This window comes from Cryptomeria japonica, chromosome 2, assembly GCF_030272615.1.
Source record: "Cryptomeria japonica chromosome 2, Sugi_1.0, whole genome shotgun sequence".
NCBI classification, from domain to species: Eukaryota; Viridiplantae; Streptophyta; class Pinopsida; order Cupressales; family Cupressaceae; genus Cryptomeria; species Cryptomeria japonica.
In genome coordinates this window covers 371,576,417-371,591,962 of record NC_081406.1, presented here as the reverse complement: position 1 = coordinate 371,591,962, position 15,546 = coordinate 371,576,417, and the positions used below count along the sequence as shown (strand labels likewise).

Here is a 15,546-nt window from a genome sequence, read left to right as displayed (position 1 = left end):
TTAGTACATTACAGGCAACCTCAAATACTTTATATGACAAAAATGAGATGGGCGGAATTTTTTTATTAGTGTTGCTTTCCAAACCAATTATATACTATACCACTCTTGCTATTTTTCTTTTGCATTGAAGCATATACTTAAAAAACATAATTGCAAAGTGTAGGATTTTGCCAAGATCAAGGGCACAATGAAAAGCATAAAAGAGAGACAATAGAATGACAAGAACAAACTGTATTCTCATCAATATGCAAATGATCAACTGGATTTACCAATACAATGAATATAGGCCTGCTTATATAGGCAAGGCCATATGGATGTATGAGCATACAATTATGACATGTGGCTCAATGAGAAACAAGGGTAGGTAAGAAATACTAGGGGTAGGTAGGAGAAATAATATAATATTCCACAAGAGGTGGATGACCCACCGAATGTGGAGTGTAACAACAAAATAAGACCACAAAAGGTGGAATTTCTCCTACAAGCTCTATCCCTATGTGCACACTTCCCTAAGTGTCTCAAATCCAAACTACGAAGAGATGCATTATCCTAAGTTAACTTAAGTAAAGTGTAATAATATCCAAAATGAATATTTATTTACACCAACACCTCCCTTAAGTGCAACTTAGGGGAATGAAGACTCAAGTCAACAATGCAAAATAGGTCCCGACTACTAGGCCATGATAGCTACCCATGTACAATATGCAAATGCAAGCAAAGCCATGCAATGCAATCTCTCACAAACAAAGAAAGGGAGAAAACCCAATTGGAAAAAACTCCCCCCCAAAAGAGAGATGAATGTACAAAAGACTCTCAAAGAAGAAGGACAAAACCTCAAAGAGGAAAAAGTCCCCCCCATAAGAGAGGAAGGAGAAGTCAGCTGACCCCCCCTAATGATACATCCTGCACCCCTAAGAGAGCTCGCAACTGCTAGAACTTACTCTCGGTGAAAGGTTTGGTGAATATGTCAGCAACCTGCTCTGTTGTAGGACAATACTGCAAATCAATGACCTACTCCTGGATGAGCTCTCGGATATAGTGCATATGAATCTTGATGTGTTTGGTCCGCTAGTGCTGGACCGGGTTCTTCGAGATTGCAATAGCACTCTGATTGTCGCAATGTAGAACTGTCGGTCGTGGAGTGGTGAATCCAAACTCTGTGAGGATCTGCTGGAGCCAAATGGTCTCAGTCGCTGCGTTAACAGCGCCTCGATACTCAGTCTTAGTTGAAGAGAGAGAAATAGCATGTTGCCCTTTGCTCTGCTAAAAAATGGGGCCCGAACCAAGGTGAAAACTGTAACCAGAAGTAGACTTACGATTATCAAGATCGCCAGCCCAATCGGAGTCTGTGTAACCAACCAAGCGAAGTCCTATGCCTGCTGCATAGTGAATCCCATAGTGATGTGTACCCTGGATGTAATGAAGGATGCGTTTGGCGGCTTTCCAATGAAGCTCATGTGGTTCCTGCATGAAGCGGGAAACCATGCCAACTACAAATGAAATATTAGGGCATGTATGGGTCAAGTAAATGAGACTACCCACAAGCTGACGATACAAAGTGGCATCAACTGGTGGAGAAGAACACTTAGCCTCAAGCTTGACTCCTGAAAGAAAGGGAGTTGGGGTAGGCTTACAATCAGCCATATGAAAGCGTACAAGTAGATCAAGAGCATACTTGGGCTGCGATAGTGTAATCCCGGAAGGTGACTGTGAAATCTCTATCCCGAGAAAGTAGTGCAAAAGACCCAAGTCAGTCATAGAAAATCTGTCATGCAAAGCAGATTTGACCCTGCTAATGATGGATGAAGTACTACCTGTAATGATCAAGTCATCAACATAGAGCACAAGTATCAAGTGAGAGTCATCCTGTCACAAAATGTAGACATTCGGATCAGAATGACACCTGGTGAACCCTACGGGGAGAAGAAAGGAATCCATCTTGGCGTACCAAGCCCTGGGGGCCTGCTTAAGGCCATAGAGAGATTTCCTTAGTCTGCAAACCAAGGAAGTATCCTGGATGAAACCCTATGGCTGCTCCATATAAATCTCCTCATCAAGATCACCATGAAGAAAAGCACTCTTCACATCCATCTGATGTATAGCCCAACCATGAGCTGCAGCAATAACAAGTGTCAAACGAACGGAGTTCATCTTGGCTACGGGTGCAAAGGTCTCAGTATAGTCAACACCTGCAACCTGAGAGAAACCTTTCGCAACAAGCCGAGCCTTATACTTATCCACACTACCATTCGCTGCAAACTTGGTCCGATAGATCCACTTACATTGAACCATCTTTCTCCCCTTAGGGAGATGGACTAGATCCCATGTGTTGTTCCTCATCAAGGAACTATACTCTTCCTCCATAGCTTGGTCCCATTCAGGAACCCCCGATGCTTCCCTAAATGTCTGTGGATCGGAAGCAGTAGCAATGAATGCATGTGGAAGATCCTGATGTTGTGATCGAGTTCTCCGTGTATCTGAAGAATCCCCAACAAGAGAACCTGCGGACTCAAGTGTCTGTCGAGCCCAACGAGGTCTAGGTGGAGGTGGAGAACGAGGCTCTTCAACTGCAAGTGGACCCGGTGGAGGTGTAACCCTGCGAGTCGAAATTGTAGGAGTCTCGTCATCTGAATCACTAACATCACTATCCACAATGGAGGAAGGTGGAGGAGGTAGAGAGGCTAAGCTAGGAGAGCTTTCCTCAAAGTGAACACTCCTCTCAATGAACACCTCATGTGTCTCAGGATCCATCAATCTGTATGCCTTAACACCCTTAGGATATCCAACAAATATGTAAGGCCGACTCTGCGGTTCCAATGCCTTGCGTTTCTGCGGAGGTATGCGAGCCCATGCTGGACACCCAAAGACTCTAAAATGTCTCACAATCAGTTTCCTACTAGCCCAAGCCTCAAAAGGAGTAATACCTTGCAAAGCTTTGTGAGGAACCCGATTCTGGATGTGTGTGGCACAACTGATAGCCTCTGCCCAAAAGGCGGGATCAAGAGAACGTGCATGTATCATACAACTAGCCATTTCTTTGAGAGTTCTATTCTTGCGTTCTGCAACCCTGTTCTGCTGTGGAGTGTATGCGACAGAATGTTGAAGATCAATCCCCTCATGTGTACAAAAATCCTCAAGTCTTTTGTTCACATATTCCCTTCCATTATCTGTGCGAAGAATCTTGACCACTTTCCCTGATTGCTTCTCCAACGAGTCTTGAAGTCCTGAAATCTGTCAAATACTTCACTCTTATGAATAAGAAAGTAGACCCAAGTGAAGCGGGAGTAGTCATCAATGAAGGTGAGAACATAGCGGGCCTTGCTAAATGAAGGTGCTGGAAATGGACCTACTACATCATTGTGAACAAGTTGAAGAACTTCCAAAGCTCTCCAAGCTTTCCCCTTATCAAACTTCTCTTCGGGATGCTTGCCCATGGAACAACCTGAACATACACCCTCTGAAAAACTAATTCGAGGCAGACCTGTGACCATGTCTTTAGTGCTGAGCTGCTGAAGATAGCGGTAGTTGAGGTGACCAAACCGCTCATGCCATAGCTTACTTTCTGAATTTGAATGAGTAAGCAAGGCCCTAGAAGGTGAACTTGGCACAAAGTGGGGTAATGAATAAAGCCTTGAGTTGTCATTGACTTGTCCCACTCCTACCAAGGCATCATCATCAAGTTCCTTTACCACAACTGAATCTAGTGTAAACTCAACCTTTTTCCCATTTCCATAGTGAGTGATTTGATAGATAGAGAGAAGGTTGGTAGACAAGTTAGGAACATAGAGAACATTTTCAAATGTTCCATCATCCATGTCAACTGAACCTTTCCCTTCAACCTCTACCTATGTATCATCACCTATGTAAATGTGAGGTACCTTAGATGGCTCCAATGAAGAAAACTGCTCCTTTGTAGAACCCATGTGATATGAGGCACCCGAGTCAAGTATCCATTGCTGTGAAGAACCTGTTGTAGCCACAAATGCTTGCCCTTTTCCCTTAGACTGTGAGGAAGAGGAAGGAGATGAATCCTTCTTTGTGTAGGTGGATGGCAAGTTGATGTTGTTTTTCTTAAGAAGATTAGTTAATTCATCAACTTGCTTTGCGTGGCATCGATGCTCATCATGACCATACTTCTTGCAATATGCACAAGTTGGTTTATCCTTCTTAGGTGGTGTCCCCTTCTTGGAAGAGGATGAAAAATCGCCTTGTGATGGAGAGGATGATTACCCTTTTTCCTGGTGTGGCTTAGACTTGGATTGCTTCTTCTTCTTCTTGGATTCTTTGCCTTGACTTCCTTGATTCCCTTGATTAGCCACCAAAGCCTTGGACTTTGAAGACTTGAGAAGCCCCATGTTCAACAACTTAGATTGTTCCAATATCAACATTTCTGTGAAAGCATCAAATGAAGGCATAACATAGGAACTCCCCACTGTCAAACGATGAGTTTGGAAGCTAGACACAAATGTTGCATATTCTGGTGCAAGCTTGTCCAACAAGTTGAATATCAGCTGAGCATCCTTTTTGTCAATTCCACAATCCTTAAGCTTTGCTCTTAGCTCATTTGCTTTGGTGACATAATCTTGGATTGTATCAAAACTCTTGGGACCCAAGTTGATGAGCTCATTGTCAATCTTATAGCCTCTGATTTCATCAACTTGACCATACAATTTCTGAAACATATCCCAAGCCTCCTTGATTGTTGTACACTTTTCAATATGAAAGATGAGGTCATCTGAGACATACTTGTGCAAAGTTCCAAGAGCCATGCAATTCTTTGTGAGCCATTCTAATTGAGCATTTGGATCAGCCTTAGGATCAGGTGGTGTTGTTATTGTTCCATCTATGTAATGTGTGAGACCCTTTTCCATTAATTTACTCCATACTTTAATTTTCCATGATGCATAATTATGTGGAGTTAAAGGTGGAAATTTATGAGGACTCATTGCAACAAAAATGGAAAGAGCATAAAGAGAGGCACAATCACACAAGACAGCCCCCCCAAATTCACTCAATCAAAGAACCCCCCCAAAAGTGATGATTTGGCACTTTATAATTAGTGCGTATACAATGGGCCACTTGCAAAAAATGGCAAAGTGGACTTCTGATTACAATTTTACAACTACCTCAATAAGGCCAAAAGAGACTCAAACTAATAATGAAGAGATCTAAACTAAGATCCAAGGACTTTACAAGTACCTAATAAGCCAAATAAGACCAATATCTGAAAGTACAATTTCCACTCAAAATCTCTGAAATCTTATCATAGATTATGAAAGTAGACAAAAATACATGTACTTTCAAAAAAAATGGCACTTGAAAAGGAGGTCGTATGAGCTTAAAAGAGGCCTTTGAAGTTGCAGAATTGAGGATTGGACAGGTACAGCTGAGAGAATCCAAAAATTCCGAAAAACCTGTGCACCAAAATCAAAAAATAACCATACCACTGCAAAGATCACGAAATTTTAGCCCATTTCAAAAAAAATTGCACCAAAAAAGGAGCAAAAATGAGCAAGATATGGCCTTTCAAAGTTGGACTGCAAAACTGAAAAGCTCAATGGAGAGGGGTTGAAAAATTTCAAAAGTTTGCTGATGTGGCACTGACCTCAGCAATTCATTGTCTTAAATTTGACAGCCGTATGACCGTCGTGAAAACTTCGCCTCCCTACTGACTGGGCATCCGTACTGTACGGACTGCTGACTGGGTAGCTGGCTAGGCGTACGGTTTGATGACGTGGCGATCTGACAGTGCATACGGACAGATGATGTGGCTCTGTGACTGGGTGTACGGTTTTGATCATGGGCCAGTGGCTGCCTGCCACGTGGCGGGCACGGGTCCACCTGTTTAGAAGACGCCGGAGAGGAGGGAAGCGAGCTGCCAGAGAGAGCTTTGGCCGGCGGCGGGCTAGGAGCCGAGGTCGTCATAGGTGGAGGGAGCTGTCGGAGACAGGTCTGGACGGGCGACGACGAGAAACCTGGGCGCCAGTGGGAGTTTGGGCAGTCGGCGGGGGTCACGTCGGCGGTGACGGGTACACGTCGGCGCGGGAGGTACACGGCAGGCACTGCAAAGTGGAACCGGGCGTCAGACCTGCAGGGTACGACAAAGTACGGGGGGGTCTGCGGACCCCCAAACAACTTTTGCTTTTTGATTTTTTTTATTTTTTATTTTTTGATTCGCCCTTTTTTTTCGAATTTTTTTCAAAAAAAATTTTGATCGCCCTTTTTTCCGAAAATTTTCCTTTTTTTTTTCTGAAAAAATAATTAAAATTTTTTGAAATCCGTACAATAATAGCCAAAATGGGGAAAAAAAATTTCTCACCAAAATAGGTCGACTTTATAGTCGAAATTTATGGAAACGGCCTCCCAGATTCAACAGTGATGTCCAAATCGCTGTATGACGCCCCCAAAAAATGAAGATCCCCAAATCCGAAAATAGAAGCCTCCAAAATGTCTCCAAAAAACTAATCAATGAAGCCCCAATAGCTCTAATACCATGTAGGATTTTTCCAAGATCAAGGGCACAATGAAAAGCATAAAAGAGAGACAATAGAATGACAAGAACAAACTGTATTCTCATCAATATGCAAATGATCAACTGGATTTACCAATACAATGAATATAGGCCTGCTTATATAGGCAAGGCCATATGGATGTATAAGCATACAATTATGACATGTGGCTCAATGAGAAACAAGGGTAGGTAAGAAATACTAGGGGTAGGTAGGAGAAATAATATAATATTCCACAAGAGGTGGATGACCCACCGAATGTGGAGTGTAACAGCAAAATAAGACCACAAAAGGTGGAATTTCTCCTACAAGCTCTATCCCTATGTGCACACTTCCCTAAGTGTCTCAAATCCAAACTACGAAGAGATGCATTATCCTAAGTTAACTTAAGTAAAGTGTAATAATATCCAAAATGAATATTTATTTACACCAACACAAAGAAATAAAATTTAATAGTTTTTAATTATATATTCTTGGTAATTTATAAATTAATTAATTAAATGTTATAATAAGCATATAATTAATGTAAATGTCAATAAAATCAAGTAAATAAATATTGGAAAATTAAATGAGAAAATATTTGAATATGCATTTATATAATTTAAATTTATTTTCAAAATAACATAATATTTTTTTTATTATTCTATTTTTTATTACAAATTTTAAAATATAAATATAATGTATTATATTATTAATATATAAAACAATAAATTATATATAAATAATTATACATTATTATATAATATTACATATACATAAATGATATTATTATTATATTCTATAATTTATAATAAAAAATATTAATTATAATACAAATAGTAAATGATCTGGAATATACAAATTATAATAGAAATTAATTTATATACAATATAATTATATATGCACAGATTATATATATAATTATTAAATACAATTTTTTTTTTTATAATTAATATTTAAGATATTTTTATATAGTACAATTTACTTATATATAATATAATTATATTTAAAATTATGTACAATATTTGATATAATATACTGCTTTGTTATTATATAATATAAGATCTACTTTTTAAATTAATATTATAGTTATATATTATTTAATGTTATATTTTATACTAGAAATTGTTAAATAGAATATATAATATATTTGTTATATAGTTTTATCTCTAGATCTCTCCCTCTCTTTATGTCTCTTTGCATCCCTCTCCTCTCCTCTATCTTTCCCCTACATCTCTATCTTCTCTATTTCTCTCCCTACATCTCCCTCCCTCTCTATTGATTTACATCTCTCTACATCTCTATCTTCGTCTCCATATACCTCTCCCTCCCCATCTCTATCTCTATATCTCTCACACATACACTCTTGTCCCCCTTGTCTGCTCTCTCTCTCTCTCTCTCTCTCAATTGTCTCCATGACCTCCTTTATCTCTCACTCTTTCCCCTTCACATCTATCTTCTCATCTCTCCCTATCCCTCTACCTATATATCATTATATGTCTTTCTCTCTTATTTAATCCATCTCTCCCTCTACCTCTCATACTCTCTTAAAGTTGCGTATATATGTCTCTCTATATATATCACTTCCTATATTTTCATCTTTCTATCTCTCCATCTACCCCTCATTCTCTCCTTATTTCTATCTCTATTTTTTCCTCTCCCTATCCCTCTCCCCTTCCATCTCCCCCTCTCTATACATTTATTTCTCTCTCACTTCCTATATCTTTCCCAAGTCATATCTGTCCCTATCTCTCCTTTCTATCCCTATCTCTCCCACTTTCTATCCATATTTCTTCCTCTCCCACTCTCCCTATCAATTGGTCTCTTTTTATCTCTCTCTCTCTCTCTCTCTCTCTCTCTCTCTCTCTCTCTCTCTCTCTCTCTCTCTCTCTCTCTCTCTCACACACACACACACACACACACACACACACATACACAAACACTCCTTATTTCTCCTTCACTGTCTCTATCTCACTCTATCTCCCCTTTCCACCTCTCTCTATTACTTGTCTCTATCACCTTTATCTCTCATTAATGTGCCCTCTATATCTATCTCCCCGTGTCTCCCCCCTCTCTATCTATAACTTATTATCTCTACATCTCTCTCACTTTATATCTTTACCTCTCTATTACTATCTTTATCTCCCCCTTACTCCCCTCCCTATCTCTTTCTATCCATATCTCTCTACCTCTATTTCCCTACCTCTTCCTCTATCTCATTACCTCTCTCTTATTCACTCTATCTCTCCTACCCTCCCTATCCTTCTCCATATCTATATATCTCCTTCTATCCATATCACTCCCCTCCATATCTATCTATTAAGTTATTTTTCCCTCTCCCTTCCCTCCCTCTCCTTCTCTTTTTTTCCTTCTCTACCTCTATCTCCTTACATCTCTCCCCTAGTCATTTTATCTCTCCCACTTTATATATTGGGCCATCTTTCTCTCTCTCCCCTATTCTTGATCTCCCTCCTCTACATATCTTCCCTCCTTTCCCTTTGTCTTTCTCCCTCCACCCGATCTCTACTCTCCCCATCTCACTCCCTCGCTCTCTTTGTATCCCTTATATATATCTAGATTTCTACCCCTCTTCCCCCCCCCCTCCTCTCTCTCTCTCTCTCTCTCTCTCTCTCTCTCTCTCTCTCTCTCTCTCTCTCTCTCTCTCTCTCTCTCTCTCTCTCTCTCTTCCCATATATATCTATATCACCCTCTTTCTCTCCACCTCTCTCTATCTCCCTCTATTTCTCTCAATCTCTATTTCTCTATCTCCACTTCTTTATGTTTGTATGCCTCTCTATCCATCTAATCATCTCTCTCTTTCTCTCACCCTCTATATCTCCTTATATATCTATATATCTCCAACCCTACCTCACTATTTATATATCTCTCTATCTCTTCCTCTTCCTCTATATATTGGTATGTCTCTCCATCTCTCCTATTATTTCTCTGCCTCCTCTACCTATCACTCTTTCTTTATCTTCCCCCTCTTTAACTCACCCATCTCTCCTTCCCTCCCTTCCTCCATATCTCTTTTTTATATCCCTATATCTTCTTCTCTCTCCCTTTCACTCCTCATATATATCTTTATATCTCTATTTCCCCATCAGTCTACCTCGCCATCTATATTACTCTCTCTATCTCTTCCCCTCCCTCCCCCCCTGCCCCACACACACACATTCACCTCCCTCTTCCTATATATCTCTCTATCTCTTTCTCTCTATCTCTCCCTCTCTATCTCCGTATATATATATATATATATATATATATATATATATATATATATATATATATATATATATATATATATATATATATATATATATATATATATATATATATATATATATATATATATATATATATATATATATATATATATATATATATATATATATTCCTCTCCCAATGCCTCTTTGCATCTATTTTTGTCCCTCTTCCTCTCTCCTTATATCTTCATTTCTACATCTATGTTTATCTCTCCCTCTATCTCTAAACTATCTCTAAACATGTTTCCCTCTCTCTATCCATACATCTCTCTCCCTATATCTCCATCTCCCTCCTTTTAAATTTTTTCCATAATATAATGCCCCAAGCTTTCACACAAGACATTAATTAAACCATTGAACAAACAATTTTTTTGCATTGTACGTGATATTCACATAGTACATTACACACCAATGTGCACACAAGGTATCAAGACAAGCACAATGACACACAAGATGACATAACAATGCATCAAATGTGGAGGCACAAATCGAAAGACTTCACTAATCATGTGAAAGGTAATTGTTAAATTTGTTGCACAAACAACATCATTTTCTAAATAGTCTATTGATTGAGCTCACGCGTTGCAAATGTATGCAACCAATAGACCAAAAATTAATCCTAATCGACCTTCCACACCTCTTCGTCATACCCATTGCACACCAAGGTGCATTTGCTAGTGTAGACCATTTGTTCAATCCTATAGTGTTTGTAATTATATGGAAAATGTTTGATATAACTCTATTTGATAAATCTATGTTGTTTTGTAAAGTGTTTCAAAAAATGATTTTGATTGTGATTATATTGTGCATACTATAGATCTTAATATATGAATCTTCCTACTACAAATCCCAATACATGAATCTTCCTATTCTTTATTTCAAAGATTTGATGTTAGTGATAAATAAATGATTTCTATATAAAAAATTATTATATTATTCAACTTAAAAAAAACAAAAACTTTTTGTGATATGTTACTTTGGTCACTATTCTTCTTTATCGTTTCAAATCAACTATGCTCACTAATTGTTTTAGTAGGTGTTTACAACATGATGGTTTCTAATTTTTTAAAGTTGAATGCCATTGTGAGGTAGGTAGGCAATTTTAGATTGAAAGCTACTCATTATTAGTAGCACTTGCATCAAATGGAGGTGCAATGGTTACACCAATAGTAAAATATGCATTAAGTGATATATTGGAGGGTATGAATTGAAGAATGTGAGAAATGAATATAATAGCGTCCTGATAGTAGTATCATAGTGTTCTAGTAGTAGTATCTTGTGAGGATGATTGAGTTTATATGACCTTGAGATATTTACAATGTTGACATGTTCTTTGCTATGATGTAGTAGTGCATTTCACTCAAAAGAAGGGAAGTGAATTGCCTCGAGTTATTTGCAACTTTGATTCACTAGGTATTTTGTGCCAATGATTTATTCTAACTTCATGTTCTCACCTCTTTGTACAATATATTACATTAAAAAAGAAATAAACGATTTACAATTTATAGTATTTGACACATCAAGTGAGAGATTAGTTTGTTAATTAGGGAGCTTTCATCACCACATTAAATTCAATTTCTTCTACAAACATTCTTTGTTCAAGGAATTATTCACAACTTACGTCATGTCTCATGTAAAATGAAACAAAAAGATCAAAATAATGTTTTCATATTTGATTTTTTTGTATAAAGAAATTGATTATATAAGTATATTTGATTATAAATTTACAACATATATTCTTTATAATTTTTTATTTTTATTTTATCAATAAAGGGCAATAGCTGGAATATATTTAAAATATAGTATAATATTACATTAGAAGTCTATAAAACATTAAAAGATGAAAAGCATACCATAAGAAAATTAGGAAAAAATGCCCAACTAGAGCAAGAGACCAGAGCCCAGCGAGTAAAATGAGACCATTTCTACATACAAAACAAAGTTAAAAGTTTCAAACGAGAGACCAAAGAGAACAAAAGACTCTCAAAGCATATTCTTTTTATTTATCAGTAATATTTTGTATTTTATTGAATAAAACTAAACAATACATCTTCATCTGGATTATATCCCTCAAACCACCCAAAAAGTCACCCATAAAAGACTCCAAACAACCCATAAAAAAAGTATCCATAAACCCGTAGTCTGCACAAACCCTACCCCACATCTACAAGTATGAGAATAACATACACATAGTGCCAGACAAAAAACTGGCATAAACTATTCAAACTATTCTAACTGAAAGTTCAGATTTTCAAAACAAGAATTTAACATAAAAAAGAAATGGCATGAAGAGGTACCCTTCCCTGCAGCATGTTTATCTCTCTTTCTTCACCGCCTTTGCATTCGATGAGCTCGCAACTTCCCTAGCCCTGTTCACTTCACCAGTCGGTTTGTTAGCCTGCGACATATTCTGCTTGGCCATTTCCGTAGTTAGGTGCCTGGTTATCAGTCACATCCTTTGCTCCTCCTCCACCACCCCAGCTTTCTCCTTCGCTTGCCTAATAATCTCCTCCAATTCCATGATTTCAATGTACATTATCAGGCCCTCCCAACCTCTCCTCTCATCATCCTGAAATCTTTCTTTTACTTCTTCTCGATGTCTCAGAAAAGGAATTCATGCCTGCCTCTAAGCTCAACGTGCTCCTCCGGAATGCCTTCCGAAACATTAAAGCCGCATCCCGGGACCGCCCACTCCAACAAAGATTCCATATTGAGCAAATAATCTCTTGGCGCTATCATCGTCATCACTTTTCTCACCTCCACACGAGAATAAGCAAATTCGAGTCCCCACACCATAATTAAGGCGTAGATAACCACCCTTGTTCTGTATCTATGCTCAATAACAACCACCTCCTCACCAAGAACTAGTTGAACAACCCTCAAGAATAGGGGGTCCTTTGGAATGAACATGTTTTGCAGCCATTTTGAAGGAACCAAACCCCGAAAAGCAAGCATAAGCTTAGTTGTTTTGAGTATGAAATTGGCTTCCATATCGCACTCCCCACAAAATCGCCTAACTCTACATAGAGAGCACTATTGCCACCACCAAAATCGCTCGACTGCCACAATGAACGAATGCAAATTCTCATTCTAACAATAAATGAAGCTCTCCCAACTCCCGTCGTCAATGCAAAGGATTTTGGCATTAATTGCTTGTAATACTCGAGCCAGCCTAGGCACACGAACAAAGAGAAAAGAAATACATTTCAAGTATGACAAGGTACTGTACTTAGAAGATTATCTTAACTCCATTGAATGGTACTATCATTTCCATCCCACCACCTCACCTCTACCTTAGCTAAATCACATGCCACATTGGACAATCCATCAGCACTGGCATTTCCACTTCTCCTTACATGAGAGATGCAAAAATCTTGAAAAGATTTTAATATTGAGCAGATTAATGTGATAAACTTATTTAATATCCAACTCGGGGTTACTCCTTTCATGATTGCGTTAACCACAACTTGCAAATCTCCCCTAAATGGACTTTCGAAACCTTCATGTTTACTGCCAAATCAGCTGCTAACAAAACTACTTGCACCTCTACCTCATTATTTATTCCATCTTGTAGTCTTTTTGCTCCTTTAAAAAGAACCTTCCCTTCATCATCGCAAGCTACACATCCCGCTCCAAAAGTACCGGGTTACCCCTAGAAGCCCCGTCATAGTTGATCTTAACCCATCCTCGTTCGGGTTTTAACCAAATCTCCTCCTTGTTTCCAAAGTTCTTACAAACAGGATTAACCCATGAACAGATCTCAGAGCATTATCTTTATTTATATATTCTATATAAATTATATCTTCTATATGATTTAAATAATTTATAAAAAAAATTATTACGACTATGATTTCATAAAAGAGGTTAAAAGAAAAGTCATTATTAAAATACATTATTTTAACCTTTACAATACTATTAACTAAATCTTATCAATTCCTTTTCAAATTAATTTTCATCCTTATTATTATTTAAAATTAAAATTTATTTTAACTAATATAATTAAAAAATCATTTCAAATTAAAATACTAAGATTTTACCTATTCTAATCCCCTTCTCCTTTGGTTTTACTCACCCACATGTGCGAATAAGAACGACAGGAAAATAAATGGTGAAATAAGATTGACCACTTTGCCTCTAAATCATTGAATATTCATTTAAAGCGGCCTCTAAACTGCAATTTGGTCACTAAATTGCAATTTGAATACTAAATTTCAAAAAGCAAACTGCCTATAAAATTTTGCAGCTTAAGAAAATAACAAGATATTCCAACAGTTGTATCGGAAATTCGCGAGATTACCGCTTCAACACCTATCGGCAAACTTTTATTTGATTTGAAATTTTTGATCTCGGCGAATTTTATCCGACTTCCGGTGGGCAAAGGCTTGTGAGGTACCTAGGTACATGATGGTTTCCGAATCGTTTAAAGTTGATTGCGTTGTGAGGTACCTAGGTAATTAATTTTAGATTGAAAGAAAGCTACTCATTTTAATTATATTTCCGTCATAAATCTGCTGATCTGGGAACCTCATTACCGTGACATTTCCATTAAAAAGAGCATCCGGTTTTACAAAATGAGCGTGTCTTCTGTAACCCGCCATAATACCCGATATAAATCCCTGACCAAAAAAAGCTGAGTTTCCCTAGAAACGCGCCTTCTGTGTTTTTTCTTTGCTCCCCGCCTATCTTTCTTTTTACAGCATGGCGGCTTCTTCAGAGAAAACCGCGCCATCAAATAATAGGCAGGGCGGAGGGAACAATGAAATTGTTGAGGTTTTTTCAATACCCATTTCAACGAAGAAGCGCAAGAGAGGAGAGGAGTCGAAAAATGAGAGGCATACAAGCAGCAAAGGCAAGGAGAAACAAGAAAAACCTACACCCGCCTCCGCTGCAAAGAAAGTCAGATTCCAGGAGAAGGTAACAACTGAGACCAAAGAAATTGATGAAAGGGAAAACAGCATTTTGAAAAGGAGAAAAGAGAGCAGTCTGGTGGAGAATGATAAAAAAAAAGATGAAGGGAAAGAAAAACACTCAAGTGTTGAGGTAACGATTTCGAAAAACTCTTGTTTATTATCATTTTAATATATATATTTTTTTTGTTTATAGTGGCATTAAAATTTGAATTTGATGGTGGTTTTCAAATCCAAATTTCAAACCAGGTGCTGGATCACATTCACACCAAGAATATGATTGAGGGGTGTGTGAAATCTATGATAAGTGAAGCAAAACAAGAATTTGGGAAAGAGAACAAGAGTATTATGGATGCCTTTCAAAATAAGGCGAGACAAGGAAATGAGAAGCGCAAAGGGTCAGCCTCTTACAAGCACAGGGCTGATATGTTTGATAGTTTACCTTGTTCTCATTACATAAGAAGCGATATGTTGGAAGCCCCACTGAATGATTTTGAAATTGAAGAACTAAACGAGAAGTGGCGGCAGGTGCAAGAAACTGAGTTGAAAGCTAGGATTGGACGAGTTGCGTTAATGAATGAAGAACTGCAAATGAGGATGGCGCGAATTCGTAAGGAGTCGAATGATAAACGTTGTTAGGGTTTTTGTTCTTAGACTAGACGTTTTACTTGTGAAGATTTTATGTTGGCAGTGAGTTAACTGCTGTTCAAACTTTAGACCTTGTTTTATTGCATTTTGTTATTTTGTTCTATCTTTAGCAGCAACTCTAATTTCAGCTAAAGTGTATAGGCTAGGAAATTTCCAGTTTTTGGCAGTTTGACTGATGCAAGATAAGATGCACGTACCATTCTTAGCCATCTTCATCTAAAGAAAATGCATGGGTAT

General features: G+C 38.0%; 1 protein-coding gene across 1 annotated transcript; it reads left to right on the top strand.

Moving 5' to 3' along the window:
* Window positions 1-14,384: 14,384 nt before the first annotated feature.
* Window positions 14,385-15,301, top strand: LOC131057667 (protein MNN4-like). The gene is made up of 2 exons (XM_057991821.2): window positions 14,385-14,794; window positions 14,911-15,301. Exons 1-2 carry the CDS (start codon window positions 14,453-14,455, stop codon window positions 15,298-15,300), a joined length of 732 nt encoding a protein of 243 aa, XP_057847804.1. The 5' UTR covers window positions 14,385-14,452; the 3' UTR covers window position 15,301.
* The last annotated feature ends 245 nt before the right edge of the window (window positions 15,302-15,546 follow it).

Bases quoted from the DNA above. Each gene is read 5' to 3' on its own strand.
- LOC131057667 (XM_057991821.2), top strand. From the start codon at position 14,453: ATGGCGGCTTCTTCAGAGAAAACCGCGCCATCAAATAATAGGCAGGGC. The intron at 14,795-14,910 runs GTAACGATTTCG...ATTTCAAACCAG, and splicing joins AAAAACACTCAAGTGTTGAG to GTGCTGGATCACATTCACAC.